Below are 20,376 nucleotides of genomic sequence, written 5' to 3'. Positions count from 1 at the left end.
TGCTGTATCCTTTAAGCAATTGCGTATGATGCGCTGAGCCTATCTGAAAATCAATGACGAATTGTAAGCAAAACCCTGGCTTTCATTTTCACGGAGAGGATCATTTCTAGTTGTCATTTCAGTTCAAATGTGTCTGAACAGGAGCCCGAAACATCATTGCCGAAGAGAAGATCAGAGACGACTGCAAGTGGATTAGGAAGAGGCTATTCCGAGCCGGTGTCGCAAGCCTAGCCGGGGTCGGGGAGACAGAGGGAAATGCCAGCTGGCTACGGTGCTGTGCTTGAGATGGAAGCAGAACCAGTTCAGATCATATCTCAGTGTCCTTCCCACCCCCACCCCCACCCCGAGGTCTAAATAGTCAGGCTAGCCCAATGGTTAGTTGAGTTTAAAGACCAGAATATGAGAAAGCATGTAAAATACACCCTGGTGCTGAATTACCTTGTTCTGTGCCCAATCGAAGGAGCGTGGTACTTAGGAGAACATAGTCAGAGGTTTCCTAAGAGACAATAGCCTTCTCAGCTTATTCTCTGGGTGAACAGGGCCCATTTCAAAGAAAAATGAGCTTCCTTTTCAAATCGGCGGAAGAATAGTGCCAAACACATCCCTGGCTCAGCTATGGAGGGGTGGCTCGAATCCGGCTGTCTCCCGAGAGTCTATCAAGACCCACGCCCACAACGCACCAGGAAGCGCTCTTTCCACGGTGTGTCCTTGAGATTTTCTTCTCCCTACGCATGGTTTCCACTCAGACCGGCACTTGGCCGCGTGAGGATCGCAGGATGGATCAGGAGAGGCAAGGCACAATCTACGGGCTACACAGCAGGGCCTGAGAGAGACATCCCACCGATGGGCACCGTGCCAGCTGCGTGCACCCCTGAGCTGTGTGTCTGGGACAGTGCACCCCATCCCCTGTGGGATGGCGGGAAGGAACTAAACTGGGCTTCCAGGTCGTCTTCTACTCAGACTACCTGGCTGTCGGAGCCAAGGCAGGGAGGGGTCCGCTCTCCTGTTTGTAGGATGCTGCAGCCCTTCGGAGCATGGTTCTCTCTCTCTCTCTTTCTCACTCTCAGATGGGATCGTGTTCCCCTTGGGGAGGACTAACTCCCCAAATCCCAGTCGCCAGGACTGAGCCTTTCTTTCTCTATGAACGTTACCTGCTCAGCTCCTGTAGGAATTTACACTCGGGGTCCCACCCTCCCATCAGGTTGGTTCGAGGGCCGCGAAGAGAGGATTCGTAATGAAGACAGACTTGGCTCTTGAACCTCTGCTTACAGGACTGACTTGTGGACCCTTGTCTCGTGAGAGGCCGCTTGGCAGGCTGCGTAGGAATATCTGCAGCTGAGCACAGGTGCAAGTCCATCTAGAGGTTTGGATGCTGCAGCCCTATCTTGCTGAGCTAACACGATGCGAACACCTTCTTAGTGGTTCTTTTCTTTGCCTTCTAAATATCATGCTTTGCCAATGCAGAATCTGGAAAAGCAAACCCACTCCTAAGCCTGGCGTGGGTACTGCCTCTCCCCAACAGGGCCTCGCGTGCTCTGTCCATGATGGTGGAGAATGAGAAATGTCTTTGTCTGGGTGTGGAGACACCAGGCCGGCGTCTGCTCTACCGAGACAGAGCCACAGGCACACACTCAGGAACCTGGAGCACGCATGCCGCGGTCTCTGTCTGCTCTGGGGCTCTTGTTAGAGGCTGTCTGTCTCTGCTAAGTGCACCCTACTCCTTCAGGCACGTCGACCTGCTCGTGAGCCCCCCTGGTCTATTCTCACAGAAGTCAGAAGAACCTGCTCCTGAGGAGGTATCACCATGCGTTCTGAAATCCCTACCTGACATCAAACTCCGTCACTCATGTCATGGAATCATAGGTACACACGGCTCTAGCGCCCCATTCTCCATCATCCCTCTTTCTGGTCTTGGGGCTCCCAACCACGTGGGAGTTGTTTATTTTGTGTGGGCTTTCTGTTTTGTTTTGTTTCCTTTGCCCTGCTGGGAATCAAACACAAGCCTTGCCCGTTGCAGGCAAGCACTGTACGTGGAGAGACTCCTCGGCCTTTCCTTTCCATCTTCACTCACCTTGGCTCTCTGGTGATGGAGTGTGTAACTATATTCCCCTGGACTTGGCAAATCCCCTCTCTCCCAGTAGGCCTCCTTCAGATGGGAGCTCAGAGGGCCCTTCCTTCCCCCAGGAACCCATTCTGATCTCCCTGGGCAGACTGATGTCACAACCTAAAGAGACTTGGCCCTAATGCCAGTCCTGTCCTTGGCTGCATTTATCACGGTGTGGTAGGACGTGAGTGATTTAGTCCCCTCCTCTAATGGCAGGGATCACATCTATTTTTAGCATCTGTGAACCATTTACCAGCTGACATCTGACACACAACAGAGGCATGCTTTATGGGCACGCTTGTTGTTTATGTGCACGCGTTTTAAATAAATAACTTTTCATGCAAGGAAGTCCACTTCATTTGCTCCTAAAATTTTCCAGAAAGTGACAGTCCCATGTATCAACAGTAGCACACCCAGAGCAGCCTTTTTTTTCTGTACATATTTGAAGCCAGACATTTATTTGTCCCCATTTGCTTTTCCTACTGGATTTGCAGGCGCCCATGAAGGCAAAGGCTGTAGCCTCTCAGCCCATCTTTCCTCCCAGTCCAATCTGCCTGCAAAGAAACAATGACTCAGAAAACTAATGAACCGGGCTCTTCTAAGCGATAGCAATGATTTCACTGCCAGTGATTTTTCTATTAGAGTTATAAAATTGAGTCCAAATGAAGGAAATGCCTGTGGGAAAAGTACCACAGATTAAAAAAAAAATAGACCCAGAAACACGCAGCAAAATATCACTGCCCAGTGTATATTACAGGCAAATACCAGGAACAGTGATACTGACTGAAAACAGAAACTTGTTTTTTTGTGGGAGTCCCGGTGAAATGGGCAAACTGAGGATGGGCAATCAGACAAGCCTGGTTTAAGCAGTGGAGAGATCCCGACAAGGACATTCTCAGGAGAAGCGTAAGTACTTAGTAGGCCTTTGCCTGGCACATTCTAGTCAACGCCGTCCATTTTTACAGTGACTCTGAAAGAAAGCATTGTGACTTCCACGTTGAAGTTGAAAATGTAGACACCCAGAGGACAAATGACTTGAAGCCACAGTTGATGCTCGGTGATTCCAAGGCCAAACACATTTCCAACTAACTACTTCATCTCAGCCGTCTCCCTTGGCTATTTTTACCTGTGAAACGCGGGGTAACAGCGGGAAGGCTGGTTGCCATCATTATCTCCATACACATGGAGAATGCTTCCCAGCCGTTACGTTCTGTTCTCCCGGTTTGGCTAATAAGCTTCGTACAGATTTTGTTAAGACTCTTGAAAATGGGTTACAGCCCCCCCTCCCCCCTCGCCCCCTCACCCCCACCCCGCAATGGGAAGACTGAAAAGGAAGGTATGCTTTCTAACTTTCTGTTACCACAACGGATACCTGAGCGCCCGTTCATAAAGAGGAAGGGGTTACTTTGGCTTCCAATATTGGGGGGGGGGGGGCCGGTCCTGTTTCTTTTGGGTCTGTGGTAGCCTCACTCATGGTGACAGCAGCACATGGTGTTAACAGCTCACCTCGGAGCTGGGGAGCAAAACAGGGGAAGGAAAAGGAGCTGGAATCCCACCACCCCTTTAAGAGGCCTCCTTCTTAAAGGTCCTATCACTTCCCAGAGCTGCAAGGGACAGGAACCAAACCTTCAATCCAAGGGCCGTAGTACAGCGTTTAATATGTTCTCCGTGGAATTCTAGCTTCGGAACCAGCTAACTTCTTGAGGGGCATTAGTGTGTGAGAGGAGGCCAGAACCTAGGTGTCTCTGGACTCACGAACGATGATGCTTCCCAGTACCACGCCGTATCAAAGCACCCGGCTGAAGGGCCTCTAGAAACAGGATGCCAAATAATTCTTCAGACATCTTAATTAGCATATATGCTAATCTACATTTACTTGGTATCAGGTATCACATTTCCTCATCAAGGCACGTGCTGTATATATGTACTTTACCCCACCCCCCCTTTACATAGATGAGAAAATCAAACTCAAAGTAATTGAATTATTTTCTGCATATTAGGTATTTTAGATAACAACTGAATACAATATCTTGAACAGATTCAGAGCTACCTTGAAGAAGATGCATGCTGAAGACAGCATTACTGAGATTCTGAGTTGATGACAACGAACCTTGTTTCTTCCCAGGCCAGCCGCTTGCTGCCTTGTCCGCAAACAGCCTCTCTTCAACTGGAGGAGTTCAGCCTCCACTTCCTACAGCTCCAGCTAAGCAATAGTTCCCGCCCCGAACTCTTCCTTCGAGCTATTAGCATTTTCCTCTGCCCAGACCCAACCTCTGACTCAGGAGGCTCAACCGAGGAACATTCCAAAACAGGATTTCTGGAACCTTCCTTCAGGGAATTTGAGGCAGACAGTGTCAGTGGCTGAAGCCTGGAATTCTATGTACTCAGGGAGGCTGAGATCTGAAGATAGCACTTCAAAGCTAGTCTGGGCAGGAAACTCTGTGAGACTCTTTACCTCCAAATAACCTCCAAGGAGCTGGAAGGAGAGCTGTGGCTCAAGTGGTAGAGCAGTAGCCTTGAGCAGAAGAGTTCAGGGACAGCGCCCAGGCCCTGGGTTCAAGCTCCAGTACACACATTAAAAGAGAGAGGGAGAGGAGAGAGAGAGAGAGAGCAGCTTCTCAGAGTGGGATGAGTTTTCCGCGTGTTTTATTTTGTATTTCTCGCATTCTGAGGACAATGCTGATGTGTGGTAGGGCAGAGCCTGGGCTCTGGGACCATCAGACGGCACAGCAGGGAGGAGTGCAGGTGTGCCGTCCGGCGAGGCGGAGGGAGAACGGATCCCTGCACGCAGAGGAGGCTCAGCCTCACCCAGCCTCACGTACCACCGTTGAGCCACGTGGCTTTGGGTTAGGTCACTGGACCACCCAAAGCTTTGTTTCCTCGTATGGAAAACGGAGGGAATAAATAACACGTACCACACTATTTTTTTGTGATAGGGTAACTAAGTTATTTAGCGTAGGGCTAGGCATATAAATCAATAAAAAATAACTATTAATATCTGTATGTGACTGTCACTGTGGCAGCAGTTGGGTGGCAAAAGAACTACTATGATGTCCCATATGTGGATGCCCCATCCACACATATATATATATATATGTACACACACACACATATACACACACACATATATGATGGTGCTAGGTATTTTCTAGTACTTTCTTCATCCTCGTAACAAATGCCTTGATTTTTTTCCTGCTAGAGATGGAAGTTGACCAGTGGAGTAAGTGAAAGACTTTCAGGCAATCATCAGTTCAGGGCTTAGTACAGCGCTGGTTTGTCATTCTTTCAGCCCATTTTTCACTGCCTTAATACGAGGACATCATCTAAGTATCCACTCACATTTACATTCTCGCGATCTAAAAATGTCTATTGTCTGGGACTGGAGCATATGTATGAGAACGGGTAAGACAAAAGCCACTGCTTTCATTGTGCTTGTTCTATACTGGAAAAATACAGGCAACCAAGAAGTAAAGGGATCCATGACAAGTTCAACAAGGTGAGTGTTACAAAGCAAAAGAAAGCAGAACAGACAAAAAGGGTAAAAATACAAGAGGGAGAAGGAGACAGAGACAGAGATACTGAGGACTAGAAGTGAAGGGAGGGAAAGAGAGAGAGGGGAGAGAAAGAGATTGAGATGCAGGTGGGAATTCTGGGGGAGGGAGAGAGATGGACTTGGATGAAAAGGCCAGGAAAGGGTACTCCCTGATGAAGAAGCATTGGAGTGATAGGCGTGAATGGAGTCCTTGTTCTTAAACTAGAGAAGGATTGTGGACAAGCAGGTATCTATCTATTTTTAGGAAGGAAAACAAGAATCCTGTTTTGAGATTTCTACTGGGCCCCCAAGTGAAGCTGCTCGGCAAGCGGCGGAAGTACACGTCTGCACGTTAGGAAAGAAGTAGGGGGGTATTTAAGACATGGGCATGGACGAAGACACCTGATGCCAAACGCAGATATCAGAGACTCCTGGGCTCTGGACTCCACTATTGACTTTACAATCCAGAAAGAAAATAAGCAAACAGCTGGGGAGTCCGAGAGGCGCTGGCGAGCCGTGAGTGAGAAAGCAGCAGCGTCTCCATCAGGAAGGAAGCAGCGACCCAGCGTCAGTGCTCTGAAAGCCGCGCTCAGAGGAGCCTGGGAAAGGATAGCTGGATTTGTCCACGGGGCGCCATTGGTGACGCCCCCGAGGTCCATTCCGATGGCGCCACGGAAGGAGCACGTCAGGAGAGGAGAGGGGTGACCGCGAGGAGCGGTGGCGGAGGGAAGACGGAGGCTCAGGAGGCGAGAGCTTGAGGTGAGGTGGTTAGGGTGTGCTTACGGAACCAGCAGAGAGGAACACTGGGGGGGCTGAGCCAAGGGAGTGAGTTCAGGGGTGCTAGAGACACCAAGGAGAATGGGGTCTATGTCCTCAGTGGAAGCTCAGCCGGGCCCCAGAGCAGGGAAAATCCACCCCTGGTGCATGAATCTAAAGGATATGCTTAACACGTACATGCGGGGCTCTGGCTCACGTAGTCCTCGTAAGTCCTGAACCCAAGGCGAGTTTTACTGTTTCCGTGCTTCCCGGAAACACAGCCTGCTTCGGGAAGAGACGTTTGATGTAGGGATGCACGCGAGGGTGAGAGGGATGGTGGGAAAATGGGTAGCCAGGAAGAGCTGGAGGGGGAGGGACGTTTGACGTGGGTTGATTCCGAATATGCCGAAGGGACCTAGAGGAGACTGTCTAAGAAATGAAAAGAAGAATGACATAAACACGAAAGGGCACACAACATATGAACACACCCATGTATTCATTCGTGTGCGTGTGCTTGAATACACTGCACGGGGACCAGGTGTAGCCAGTGCTCTGATGCGCGTGTCAGCCTGGAGAAATCCTCCAGCTTCCTGGTGACATTTTCTTTTCTCAGGTCCTGGAGTTGGAGTTCAGGGTGGGGCGCTGTCCCTGAGCTCTTCTTTTACTCAAGGCTAGCACTCTACTACCTGAGCCAAAGCCTTTGTTCTGATGTTTATTGATGACTAATTGAAGATAACAGTCTCATGGAATTTTCTGTCCAAGCTGGCTTTGAACCATAATTCTCAGATCCCAGCCTCCTAAGTAGCTAAGATTACAGGTGTGAGCCACTGGTGCCCAACAACACATTTCTTGTGTAGGAAATATGGATAATAACAATATGTAATCACTGTTATTTATTACAGTGATGAACACATTTATGTTTAAACTTATACCCGTATATGCACCATATATTTTCCTTGTTTTTGTGTTATTGAATATGACATAATGAAGAGTTGGGAAAATGTGGGGGGGGGTCGTGTGTGTACAAACACACTCATGTGTACACCCACCCAGCTAGCCTGTTCTGGGTATCGTTCGTGACGGGAGATGCTGAAGTAAGTGCCTCCACTCCCTCACTAGGCTTTCGTTAGGAGCGATTCTCTCTCTTTCTGTGCTGGTAACGGGGCTTGAACTCAGGTGCTGTCCCTTAGCTTTTTAGCTCAAGACTGGTGCTCCACCCTTTGAGCCACAGCTCCACTTCCAGCTTTTTGGTGGTGGAAATAAGTACCTCGCAAACTTTCCTGGCCAGGCTGGTTCCAAACCGTGTTCCCAGATCTCAGCTTCTGAGCAGCTGCTAGGATTACAGGCGTGAGCCGCTGCCACCTGGCTGGGAAGGGTTCTCTCCATCACCAACTCAGAGTCAGACTCTGAGTGCTGGGCCAGAACGGGAAGATGGAAGGTGAACGAGGCAGAATCCCGGGGCCCGGGCGGCTGTGTGAGGAGCGAGTGGGGGGCCACTGTGGTCTTGGGTGCACGGCCGGAAGCCACGGCTTTGTAGCAGCGGCTTCTCTTCGTGCTTCTCCCCAGTGTGGTGGTGGCTGGTGCAACTGACACATCACCGTCTTTGTAGTTGCTGAAGAAGGCTCCGAGAGAGACCCGGTTTGAGACTGCTTTCCAAGGAGGGCGGGGTGACTGGCAATCCCGAGAAAGGAAGGAACACCCGGCAAGGCGCGGGGCCTTTGTCTTTTAAGACAAGGAAGTCCCTCTTGATGGCGTAGAGAGCCACAGATCAGGCCCCCTCGCGCGGGCGGACAAATGACGCTCGCCACAAAGTATCAGGGGGTTTCTAGGACTTCACTGGCTCTTCCGTACCTGTGAGGTTTTGCCTTTCCTTGATGCACACCTCAATGATTTCTTCCTGGCTGTGACTGGGATTTTTTTCTTCCCCTCCTAAAGTCACTTTTCTAGATGAATTTCCTCCCAGTAAGGGGAAGGGAGTTACGTGATCATTTAATGAGGTCCACAGAGAAGGGAAGACAGGCCGGTGTTTTCTCAAAAACCCTGATAGTGCGTCAGCATGATTTGCCTGCCACTTTTCTCTTTGTGTCCTCTTCCTTCAAGACAGAGACGAGCACCGCAATACATTCATCTCCCACAGTCCACATCCGGAGTGCCCCCCTGCCAACCCCCCTACCACCCCTCCCACCCCACCGACTGAGATGAAGACAACTCGGATCTAGGAAGGAGTTGGTGCTGTTTGGAATGCTTTCCACAGATAGTTTTAAATTGCATCCACACGATAATAGCCTCGGTCTTTGTCACAATGTCACTTCATTAGGAAATCCTATTGAGTGCTTATTATGCACCTGGCCTTGTCCTTGCACTGGGGTACAAAGGAGAGCAAAATGGCACCAAGCCTTCAGTACAGCAGGGAAAAAGACATCAGCAAAATAGTTTATTCCCAACAACAAGCTAGGATGCAAGCTCTGATGGGAAGAAATCCAGAGCTAGGGCTGGCTGTCTGTCCGAGAGGGCTTCTCAGCGGGAGCTGGAGTCGAACATGGAAATAGGACAGACAGGGAGAACAACACCCTGGAAGCCTATGGTGGGCCAGGCAATGGCAAGGCACCAACAATGTGTTGGGAGGCCAGACGTGAGGGAGCTGTATGGACCCTGACAGGAAGTCAGACCGAAGTCAGGCCGGAAGTCAGGCAGGCAGAATATCCAGGACCTCCTAGACGACGGGGAAACCACTGAGAGAATTTAAATACGAACTGTGTTGGTGTTTCAGGGGTCTGCTTCATGAAGAACAAAGTCTCTGTCTGATAGAACAAGGAGGAGTTTGAGGGCCAAGACTGAGAGGAGGGAGGAAAAAGGAAATGCTCTTGCGGACATACACATTCCCGATTCACTGTGTGCACGAGTGTCCCTGTATATGGCATGCAGACGTAATAAATTCAGTGTAAGTAAAAGCTGATCACTATAATGACTGTTATTAACATCCTGTGTGTAAGACACTATAAGGAATATTAAGTCTTATATCTTGTCACGGATGCCCAGAAAGGTTAAGGAACTACTCACACCACTCTGTTGGTGGCAGCGTTGGAAGGCCCCCATCTTCCTCCATGGTAAAAGCCACTTCAAAGCAAGTCCAGGACGTTAACCCAAGTCTTCCATACAATGGTTCTGCCCCGTAAGAGGCCCAGGAATGGGCAAAACTTTCAGAGTTGTTCTACGACAACTTAGGGAGATTATTTGTATAGTTTGCTACTGACGGGAATAGTCACAAATTATTCCTTTTTCACTTCTTTTTTCTTTTGATAGTGCAGGTGTTTGACCTCAGGGCCTCGTGCTAGGCAGATGCTCTTGCGGTTGAGCCATGCCTCCAGCCTTTGATCTTTTTCTGCTGGTTATTTCTGAAATAGGGTCTGGGCTCCTCTGCTCAGGCACACATGGGTGGGGTCCCCAGTGTTCATCTTCCTATCACTCCCCTGCGTCTAGCTCTCTGTCGGGAAATCTCTGCCCTGGCTGGCCTTGAACCATTATCCTCACAATCTTTACTTCCCAAGAAGCTCGCATTACACGTGTAAGCTACCGGTACCCATTCATTTCCTGCACTTTCACAATTACCTCAAAAGTGAAGTTCACATCAGCAGCTTTTCCAGAATAACGGCAAGAATGAAACAATTGCTAGAAGAGCGAGGGAGAAAGAAAGGGGGAGGGGGGCGGGAGAAAATCTCAGACTCATTCTGATATTGTTTTCTCCTCATACAAACTTTAGAGTCATAGGTTTTAGTGATACGAGGATGTACCGTCGCTTCTGATAATAAAATAAAAAAAATTGAAGAAGTGAGAAAAAACACAAAAAGTGGAGCTTAAAGACAGTGCCTATCCTGTGCTGAACTTTAAGAGGAACACCATGTAACTATTTAACTGCCACACTTAGTTATCACTATCCAAGGTAGGGGATCTTTCTTTTTTGTTGTTGTTGTTGATGGTGGGGCTTGAACTCTGGGCCTGGGCGCTGTCCCTGAGCTCCTTAGCCCAAGGCTAGAGCTCTACCACTTGGGCCACAGCGCCACTTCTGGTTTTCTGGTGGTTAATTGGAGATCAGAGTCTTACAGAATTTCCTGTCCAGGCTGGCTTTGAACCTCGATCCTCAGATCTCAGCCTCCTGAGAAGCTAGGGTGACAGGCGTGAGCCACCGGGGCTGGGCTGGGAGATGTTTCTATTTCCCTGTTCATAGATGAAATTATGCATAGAGCAATGAAGTGAGGAGGGCCCTGTTTGCCTGGTATCGAACTCCTCTAACTCCTGCCTCTCCCACCAGCTCCCAGTGCCTCCGCCATGAGGTCCTTCTGACCCTGTCCTTATTCTTACCCATAATCATCACTAGGGTCACAGCAAATTTAAATACTTGTTGCACCACCCCCTTTGCTACGAGTGAGTGAAGCAGAGATTGTGTCCTTGGAGACCAAGTAGCATTTTCATTTTGATGGAAATAGTACAGTGTGTGTGTGTGTGTGTGTGTGTGTGTGTGTGTGTGTGTGTGTCACCAGTCCTGGGGCTTGAACTCAGGACCTAGGCACTGTCCTTGAGGTTTTCAGCTCAAGGCTAGTGTTCTACCGCTTGGACCACAGATGATTTTCCAGCCTTTCAGTGGCTAATTGGAGATAAAGAGTCTCATAGACTTTCCTGCCCAGGCTGGCTTCAAACTGTAATCCTAAAATCTCAGCTTCCTGAGTAGCTAGGATGACAGGTGAAAACCTACCTAAAATTTCATTTTAAAAACGAATTTTGTGAGGGCTGGGGATATAGCCTAGTGGCAAGAGTGCCTGCCTCAGATACACGAGGCCCTAGGTTCGATTCCCCAGCACCACATATACAGAAAACAGCCAGAAGCGGCGCTGTGGCTCAAGCGGCAGAGTGCTAGCCTTGAGCGGGAAGAAGCCAGGGACAGTGCTCAGGCCCTGAGTCCAAGGCCCAGGACTGGCAAAAAAAAAAAAAAAAAAAAAAACAACGAATTTTGTAAACCTTTCGGTGGTAGCATTTTTGAATCTATATGACGTAGAATATACAGTCTGATTAATACACAAGACCATACTGAATAGTCCAAGTGTTTTGGTGCTTAATGGTAAGCTGGGAGGAGTAACAGGACAGGAAGCGAAGCTACACAGCTTCTTTAGGCCTTTTGTGTTTGGAAAGTTCAAATTCTGGTGATTTTGATCCTTGCTACTCTCTTTCTTCCTCCTCCCCTTAACATACACAGGGACTTAGGTTCATTTTCTCCCCACAAGGAAGAAAAACCATTTTCCCTGTGGGTCATTTGCTATAGCCATCAATACAGTTTTAAAGGAACCTGCAACTGGAAAACAAATTATGAGATATTAATGTCTAGGAAAAAAAATGTCATCTCCATTCCCAATACAAGATCATGATGAGCATTGATTCCCTTTTCGTCTGGGGCACTGATTGAATAACCGCTTTGTGGCATTATGTATGCTTCTCTTTTCCACAGGCACAGCTCTCTACCCCGGGTTCTACTCTGAGGATGACCGACAGGCTGATGGCTACTCCATCCCGGCAGACTGTAGAGACGTCCGCTTGAGACGCAATCCTTACCATCCTGTACTCTCTTCAATCGAGTACCACTTGTAGGACGATCCCTAAGGCTGAAACCATGTCCAGCCAGTTGCATTTCATGACACTGTTCTTTTTTCAAAAAAAAAATGTGTCAGATCTAGAGAAATAGGCAAATCATAGAAGGTGCACAACCAGCTACAGACTAGAGAAATACTGAATTCTGCAATGCTTAGTCGACGAAGAATTGCCTGTTTGCCCACAAGGCACACACCTGTAACACGGGAAGCACACCTACGTGTATGCATGTCACGCTAAGCTGAAAGGCAGAAGAGCCGGTGTCCAGCAGAAACTGGAGCTAGATATGTGCATAAGACTCAGCTCACTCTTCCTTTAGAACATTCACTTACGACCCTCACAATCCACATTTCCAACAACTGCTAAAAGTCAGCCATGTACTTACTGCAACTTAATTGGAGACTCCAAAGCGAACCAATCTGACCACTGGCACTCCACAGTCATAAACGAAGCTAATGCTATCCTATTAATTGCTTTCTTGGGCACATACCAAGTTTATTAAACAGACAGTGACAAAAACAGAGCAACACCCGCTGAATTTCTTTTTTCATCTTAGTACCAGTTCCAGTGAGTTGTCTGCATGATAAATGAAACAAGGGAACTCGGCACAACATTTCTGTATTGTTTTCCAACTAGCTGTTAGCTCTGAGATCACCTTTGTAGCACAATTCTGATCTTCAGCACACAGTCCCCTCTCCTTGTAAAAGGCAGGCTGATTGGGGGAAAACAGATCTAACTCTGTCGGATTCAAGCTTTTGCCAGGAACGACCGTCATCTAGCAGCTAGCTACAGACAGCAGCAGCAGCAGCAGCAGCACCTGTGTGAAGTCAGACACCAGCCCACTGTGGCCCACCCACCCAGACGCTCTCCCTCTCTGATTTGTACCTTCCGTGTGGCAGCTGGAAGAGAGGATGGTGTTCGGAGGTCTGAAGATGTAAGGCAGGTAGCGAGAGAAGCATTTCATCTTCCAAGGAAAACATAAGACTCTAAATCGAAAACCAGTCTGCTGAATCCATCGGGATTCTCTCGGCCTTTAAAGCTGGCTACATCGCCACTCTGTTTCTGTCGGTTCTCTCCCAGGTTTGCAAAGCTGGGCAGCCCGTGGCAGAACCGGAGATGGGTCCCATTTTGCCATCAGCGCCAGGAAGCACTGCCTTACATTTCTGCATGCAGCTCAAACTCAGAAGCCCCCAAGCAAGGCAGGACAGAGCCTCTTCATTGGCTGCAGGATTGCTGAGTAAGTCAGACCTGCCTGTAAACACACGCTGCTGAAACGCTCAGCCTGAAACCTCTACCTTGGCTCGTGGTGGCCGGTTTCTTTTAGCAATCCAGTGGGCTCTGCGACTCGTGAGGAGAAGTGACCATCTCTTGTGCAGCTGAAAGAGCAGATGAAACAAAGACAGCACAGTGTTCTGCCCTGGAGCGAGGTGGCTGTTAAAAGGAGCCACCCGAAATGCCAGGGATCTCACGAATATTAAAGTACAGTGCCGTGAAACGGGTCTCTGTCCCTGCCTAATCTAGATTTTTGTTTACAAAACACAACAATACCGGAGCCTTCACAATGGGGCCATTTATCATTTAGGTGAAGCCAAAAGCTGATTTGAGTCGTTGGTGACAGAGGGCGAACACAGACACATTCTGTGTTCCACTGTGGCGTTTTTTTTTATCCCCCGACCCCCTCCGGCATGAGCACGGGAGCAGCAACTTAGCTGTAAGTTCCCCTGTGCGCAACATCAATCTACAACGCCACGCACGACTCTGGCATGCGAAACTGCGGGAAGAGTTAATGATCCTAGGATCACATGACCTTGCCAAGGTCTCAGTGGGATGGATGGACGGACGGATGGTTTAGATAGACAGATGAAGGGATGGAGAGATGGATGGATGTGTGAATGGATGGATGGAAGGGCAGATGGATGAGCGGGCACGGGGGAGGGGGAGGGAGGCCAGGAAGCAGGTTGAGAGAGGGAAGGAAAGACAGGGGGAAGGAAGGAGAGAGTAAGAAAGAGAAAGAGTGAGAGAGAAGGTTTAAAAGACATGGCCAACCAGCAAACACAAGTGACGCGGGGCGAGGGTAGGTGGCTTTGGGAGCCTCGCCCAGGGCTTCAGCTTGGGATCTGTGAGTTCTGTCAAAGGCACCATTGTATAGGATGGAGAGAAAGAGGTGAATGTCCTTTGTGCTGCACATAGAGAAACAAGGGAGTGATTTAAAGGGTCTGTAAAAGAAGACGACTATTCCCAAGAGGGGTTTTTAAAAATAAGATTTGACATTAAAAAACATGTCTTCAAAAGAGGGTAGGAGAGTTTTTAAGCCCTTCTAGGTTCTCCCCTTTACAAAGACTACTTAGCCTTGAAGAAATGTGCTATTCTGCTCCGGAGAGAAAAGACACAAGATCGTTTAGTATAAAAGCCCAGCATGATCATGTAAATCAACTGGCACGAAGCTGCCACCTCGCTAATTGTGGACAAATGGTTGGCTGAGCCGGGCCAACTCATCCTGTACTAGTCAAATAACTTCCTCAGACGGAGGCAGACCATCCCCAGTTAGTACTGGTTTGAACCCCAGTGGATTCCTTTAGGGGGAAGGGGAGGGAGAATTAGCCAAGAACCCGTGAGCCTCAATTTCTTCATCTGTTAAATGGGGACCGTGGCAAGGTATCCCCCATGTATTCTTGACAGAAACGATGCCACAAAAAGGAAACCTCTGCCACTCTGTGGGTGTCTCATAAACTCCCATGCTGCTGCTGGGCTTGGCCTTTTGGGAGGGAGGGCCCCACAGGTAGCCAAAGTTTGATCCTACCTTTGACATGGACTCATAGGATCTGGGGCAGCTTTCCTTGCGTCTTGAAGCCTTATGAAATGCTACTAGAGATACCCGTAAAACACTGTGAGTAAGATGGTTCATACAAAGAGGTTAGTTCAGGGCCTGCACACCACAGGTGTTGCATAGGTTCAATGACTATTGCCTGCAGTAGTGTCAGCCCTTCCCATAGGAGACTGCAAGAGTTTTAGTCTCTTCCATAATAGATCATACGTATATTATATTAATGATCTTCCAGTTTATTAGGCATTAGACTGAGAGATGATGCCACATCTTCAAGGAAAGTTTTCTTAATGCTCACAATGGGCTCAATCCCCTTTGTGCAGTCTCACAAATACCATCCCCCAACCCCCCTTGAAGCCCTGATTCATTACTCGATGAATTTATTGAGAACCTACGTACGCCACACACTATGTATGGGGCCAAGGGATCCGTAGGACACAAGACGGATAAGATACCTGACCTTCAGGCGTGAGAACCATTCCCGGCCTTCTTCAGATACGACAACTATCCCTAATACTGTGATGAATGGAAAAATGAAGCAGATCAATGAAGTACTTAAAATTCTTCCTGGCACAAAGTAGGGGCTATTCGGTTTCATTGTTTATTGCTGTCTACTCTCTAATGCTGCCAGACTCTAATTTTCAGGAAGGTAAAAATTTGACTTTTTGTTCTGCAGAATCCTGAGTGCAAGGTTCAGCGTCTGAACCCAATAGGAATTTGATAAACGTTAATGCGGCACTATCCCACTTTCCTAGGCCCCTCGCCAGTGTGCACACTCTACAATTTGGTAGATTCTGACCACTTTCTTCCAGAAAGAGGTCTATCTATGGTCAGTTCACCTGTCCATTCCTTTATACAATATAAATCTTTCTTTAAAATGTGCTCTGGTTCTGGGGCTTGGCCTCAGGGCCTGAGCACTGTCCCTGAGCCTCTCTATGCTCAAGGCTAGCGCTCTACCTCTTCCTTGTTCAAGCAACAACTGACTAGGTATTCAGGATAATATATATATATATATATATTTGTTTGTTTTTATATATAGTTATATTCAATTAGAAAACCTCAAAGTCTTCCTAAGAAGTCAATACAGAATGCATTTCTATTTTGTTCAAAAATAGTGTCCTGTTTGCTTCCGATCTGTACATCTTGGGGTCTTGATTGATAATGAGTATTAGGAGGACTCGCTAAACTAAAACAATAGCAACATCCTAAGTAATTTCTTTGGCTGAAACCGACTTTGGCCTTCCAGCATTCCCTAGGAAAGCATTTCCTGTCCGACAGCTTGCAAGGAGCTCCACTCATAAACCCGGGGTGGGGGGGGGGGTGAACCTTGTTTCCTGACTCCAAGGTTATCTTTTAGAAGCACCAAAAAAGGCTCTTGAGTGATCGAGTCTAATGACTTTTCTAGAAAATACTTTTAACCCAATTTTCCCTTTGCTTCTGAGAAGCTGTTGTAACAGTAAATCTTTCAGGTGACCACAAAGGGGAAAACACCTTGCTTGTTAGCTGTTCTTCAAGCAAGGTGTGCACTTGTTCGGAGGAGGCCTCCCCCCCGGGGCTGGGAGCACCGCCCGCCCGCTCGAGCCCCTAGCACAGTTGTTCGGCCATGGAGAATTTTATTTTTCACTTGGACTGCACATCCTGTACTTCCGCAGAGGTTGCATATTTATTTGGGTTTTACTACTTTTATTAATAGCAACGAGAACTAGAGGTGATCGTAATTTGCCACCTTTCGGTTACTTCACCTCACTTTCCCACAGATGTGGGGGGGGCAAATCTCACGAAACACTTTTTTTTTTTTAAGTTCTTTGAAAACTGTAACCTATAAGGCTATTGCCATGTGGTCTAGCCTGGAACACTGACAGCTCTCTTCTGTCATCAGTCACTGGAATCTGAAGGACACCCCAAGGAACTGAACCCAGCCGTAGAAAATACCACACTGTCACCAGCAGTATGGTTCTTGGGGGACCCCGTGACATATTTGTCTTTCGTGCTTATTGGGAAGATGCTACTCATTCGTTCTTACATCTATGGATTCAATAAAGATTTATCAAGCATTGCTACGTGTCAGACATTGTGTTGAACACTAGGGATACGTACAGTATATATATATTATATATATATATCAAGAAATTAAGTGTGGACATGGTAGAAAAAGCTATCCTTTCATGGAGAGAATAAGGAAACAGAGGAGCAAGAAAGTTATAATGCATTTGACAAGTAGACCACAGTGACATCTAGGACTCTCTGGAAGGGCAGGAGTTGGGACTTAGGGAAGGTTTCCTAGGGAAAATGAGAACCAAACTGAGAGCTAGGCAAGGCCAAGGAAAGAGGGGTGAAATACAAATTTTGGCAAAGAGGGTTAGCATGAGTTGAGGGAAATGGCAGGGGAAAATACGAAGCAGCCAGTCCATGAAGGAGAATGCTAAGTGCTGCTCAAATTATCCTTGCACTGAAACCTTCGGGGAGTCTTTGGAAACGAGATGGCCTTTTCGACACTGCAAACATTGTCTACAGCATAGTGTGAGGAATAGACTCGAGAGGCCCACGAGGAGGCCTGTCGAGGAAGCCAGAGGAGCTGCTCCAGGGTCCAAAGAAGGAAGAGAATGCCAAAGCGAGGGTGGAGACTGGAGGGGGAGAGAGAGATTTGAGATGGATATCCTCAGGGTGAAGACTGGCACAGGACTTGGTGATCACGTAGGGGTGTGTATGTGTGTGTGTGTGTGTGTGTGTGTGTGTGTGTGTGTGTGTGTGTGTTGGGGAAGTTAAGAAGACAAAGACAGCTATCCCTCGGGTGTTTGATTAGGCGTTTGGAACAAATAACTAAACTTGATAACAGCCATTGCTACCAAGACCAAAAATAAGAGGATGTTCATGGGACTCGTATTGAGTACTAGTCCCTGAGCCGAGGGCCAACAAACATCATCTCCTTCAAAGCTGGCGACCTCTCGGCAAGGTTTGATCTATTATTCTTGGGGTATCAGTGGAGGCTCAGGGACACAGGCTAGAAAGAACACAGCCTGGATTCAAACCTAGTAGCCTGACTTTAGATCCCGAGTTCTCAACTACCATTATTACAGGCATTATTAATGCATTCATGATTACTTTATAAATTTAGATCATAGGTTTCTCAAGTCACTAATGGAGGAAATATTTAGCACCTTGAATATCAATTTCCTTAATCCTAGTAAAAATGCCTTCTTTATAGGCTGAGCGACTGTTATTACTAAAAGCAGCATGTATTTATTAAAAGAAGCGTTAAAAGTATTTTATATTATATAAATATATATTTATATAAATATAAACTATAAGCTAGGCACCGGTACTCACACCTGTAATCCTAGCTACTCAAGAGGCTGAGATCTGAGGACTGCAGTTCAAAGCCAGCCTGGGTAGAGTTCATGAGACTCTTATCTCCAATTAACCACCAGAAAACCAGAAGTGGCGCTATGGTTCAAGTAGTAGAGTGCTTGCCTTGAGCTGAAGAGCTCAGGGACAGTGCCCAGGACCAGAGTTCAAGCCCCACAACCGATAAGAATATACAAATAAATACTAAATAATTTATATATTACATACTTCTATATTTTTGTAAATACATAGATGTTTGTGTTTAAATTGTTTATATGTATATACAGTGTACGCTGTATTTTCATATACTTACATATTCATTTAATCTTCACCAGCATCTTGGAAGTAACTTCGATTACTGTCCTTATGTTACAGATGAGGAAACTGAGGCACAGAGAGATGAAATGCCTTACTCAAGACTTTCTGAGCTATGGCACCAGCCTAGGTGAGCATTTCTGGAGCCTACTGCTGACTCCATTAAAGGGAGAAGGCCTTAGGAAGCGCCTGACCCGGCAAGAGCGAGGGCCTAGTGTGTTATATAAGCTCAGCGCTGGCTACAGGTTTTCATTAAATGTTCAATTGATTGACTCCAATAAGCGCCAAGCACTAAATTAGGCAAAGGAGACGGGCGTGACCTCGGTCCTCAGGCCTTTCTTAGGCTTCAGGAAAGCTCTTTCTAGACATGATCGCATCTTCAGCTTTCTTGCCTCGAGACGTGGGAAAGGTTAGTATGTGGAGGAGACCGGGGAGCTGAACTTCCTCTCAACCAGACAGAGGACAGATGGCGGGGTAGATGTGACGGACCTCGGTGCTGCTCAAGAGTCGCGGTGGAGGCCCTTGGAGGGCGTGGTACCCCCTCCTCCCCTCCTCACGCGCAATCTCCATCCAGGGGCAAAAGAGCAAAGGTCTGGTACCATGGTGTTGGAAGCTCCTCCTAATACTTGCTTGGTGGCTAGGAAGATTCATAGAATTTTTTAATTAACAAATATATATATATATATGATGTTTTGACACATAAATATGTTGTAGAGTGGTTAAATGATGGTAAATAACATAGACATGATGTCTTATCACTCATTTGCGGTGAATACACTCAGAATTTACCCTCTTACCAACTATCTAGTGTAGAGCACATTGTTATTAACTGCAGACCCCGTGCTGTAAGTAGGTGTCTTGAATCTGTTACCAATATCTAACTGGAGTTTCCTTAATGCCCTCCAGCGTTACCTGTCTCCTGAAAAGCAGCATTGTCTCTGACTCCGGGAGTTCCACTCTTTCGCTCTCACACACAGGTGAGGTCCTGTGAAATTGGTCTTTCTTGCCTGGCTGTTTTCACTTCATCTACATCGTTGCCCATTGAAATTTTTTTCTTGCTTTTTTTTCTTTTTTTAAAGGCTGACCAGTAGTCTCTTAGTTTTTAACTAGGAAGGACATCAGAGAACTTCTCTCACCCCATAAGGTCCCAGAGAAACCTGAGCAATAGAAATGCTTCATGGAGGTGTGGAAGAGCAAAGCTGTAGCTTTGGTTGTGTCCCCATTCCTTTGTCTCTCTGAATCCTCCATGTATAATGGGGAGGGAGGGATTAGAAATGAGCATACACTTTCCTTCAGCTCCACATACTATTGGTCTAAGCATTCAAGTCACACACTTGTGCAAGGCCACACTTGGATTCGGCATAAGAAGTGCTAGTTAATTGTTCATGCCGTTGATGTAGAGGGAGCTGGCCACGTATAATTCTCCTTCAACTTCTTTGGCATCAAAACCAGCTCTACCAGCGATTACTGCTCTTCCCAAGCTATGGTTTGTGCGATCCATTCAGATCTGAAGATTTACAGTCTAATTCGGTAAGCGTATCAGATACTAAACATTGGACAGTTATCTAGATGGCAGGATTTCAGGCCATTTTTAGGTTCTGGTCATCTGTCTTTTCCTCCACAAGACAGCGAACACTTCCCATTTCTCCTGTGTTTTATGCAGATCATTTTACTTCATTCTGGAAGCGGAACTGCTGTTTTCCCATTTTACAGAGAAGCGGTTATGGCGCCTATTCACAGCGACAGGAAGTAGGGCTCAAACCCAAGCGATCTGCTCACAGTTCATGCTCTTGACTGATAAGAAAATCCCCCAGTGCATTCACATTTCCATTAGGAACACACAGCACTGCTTTATAGGAACAG

At 47.3% G+C, this 20,376-nt stretch overlaps 1 protein-coding gene across 2 annotated transcripts in view; it reads right to left on the bottom strand.

Moving 5' to 3' along the window:
- The window catches only part of Ppp2r2b (protein phosphatase 2 regulatory subunit Bbeta), a 297,040-nt gene extending 283,816 nt beyond the window's left edge, over nt 1-13,224 (bottom strand). Inside the window, exon 1 of one of the 2 annotated variants that reach the window (XM_048331428.1) lies at nt 12,915-13,224. In XM_048331428.1, the coding sequence (XP_048187385.1) occupies nt 12,915-12,993 (79 nt within the window). In that variant the 5' untranslated portion in view covers nt 12,994-13,224. The remainder of the gene's footprint in view (nt 1-12,914) is intronic. The other variant, XM_048331427.1, reaches the window with a different exon arrangement.
- Between the last annotated feature and the right edge of the window lie 7,152 nt (nt 13,225-20,376).

The sequence above is a fragment of the Perognathus longimembris genome, chromosome 22, assembly GCF_023159225.1.
Source record: "Perognathus longimembris pacificus isolate PPM17 chromosome 22, ASM2315922v1, whole genome shotgun sequence".
Lineage (NCBI taxonomy): Eukaryota > Metazoa > Chordata > Mammalia > Rodentia > Heteromyidae > Perognathus > Perognathus longimembris.
The sequence above is the reverse complement of the archived record's forward strand: the minus strand, read 5'-3'. Positions and strand labels throughout refer to the sequence as shown.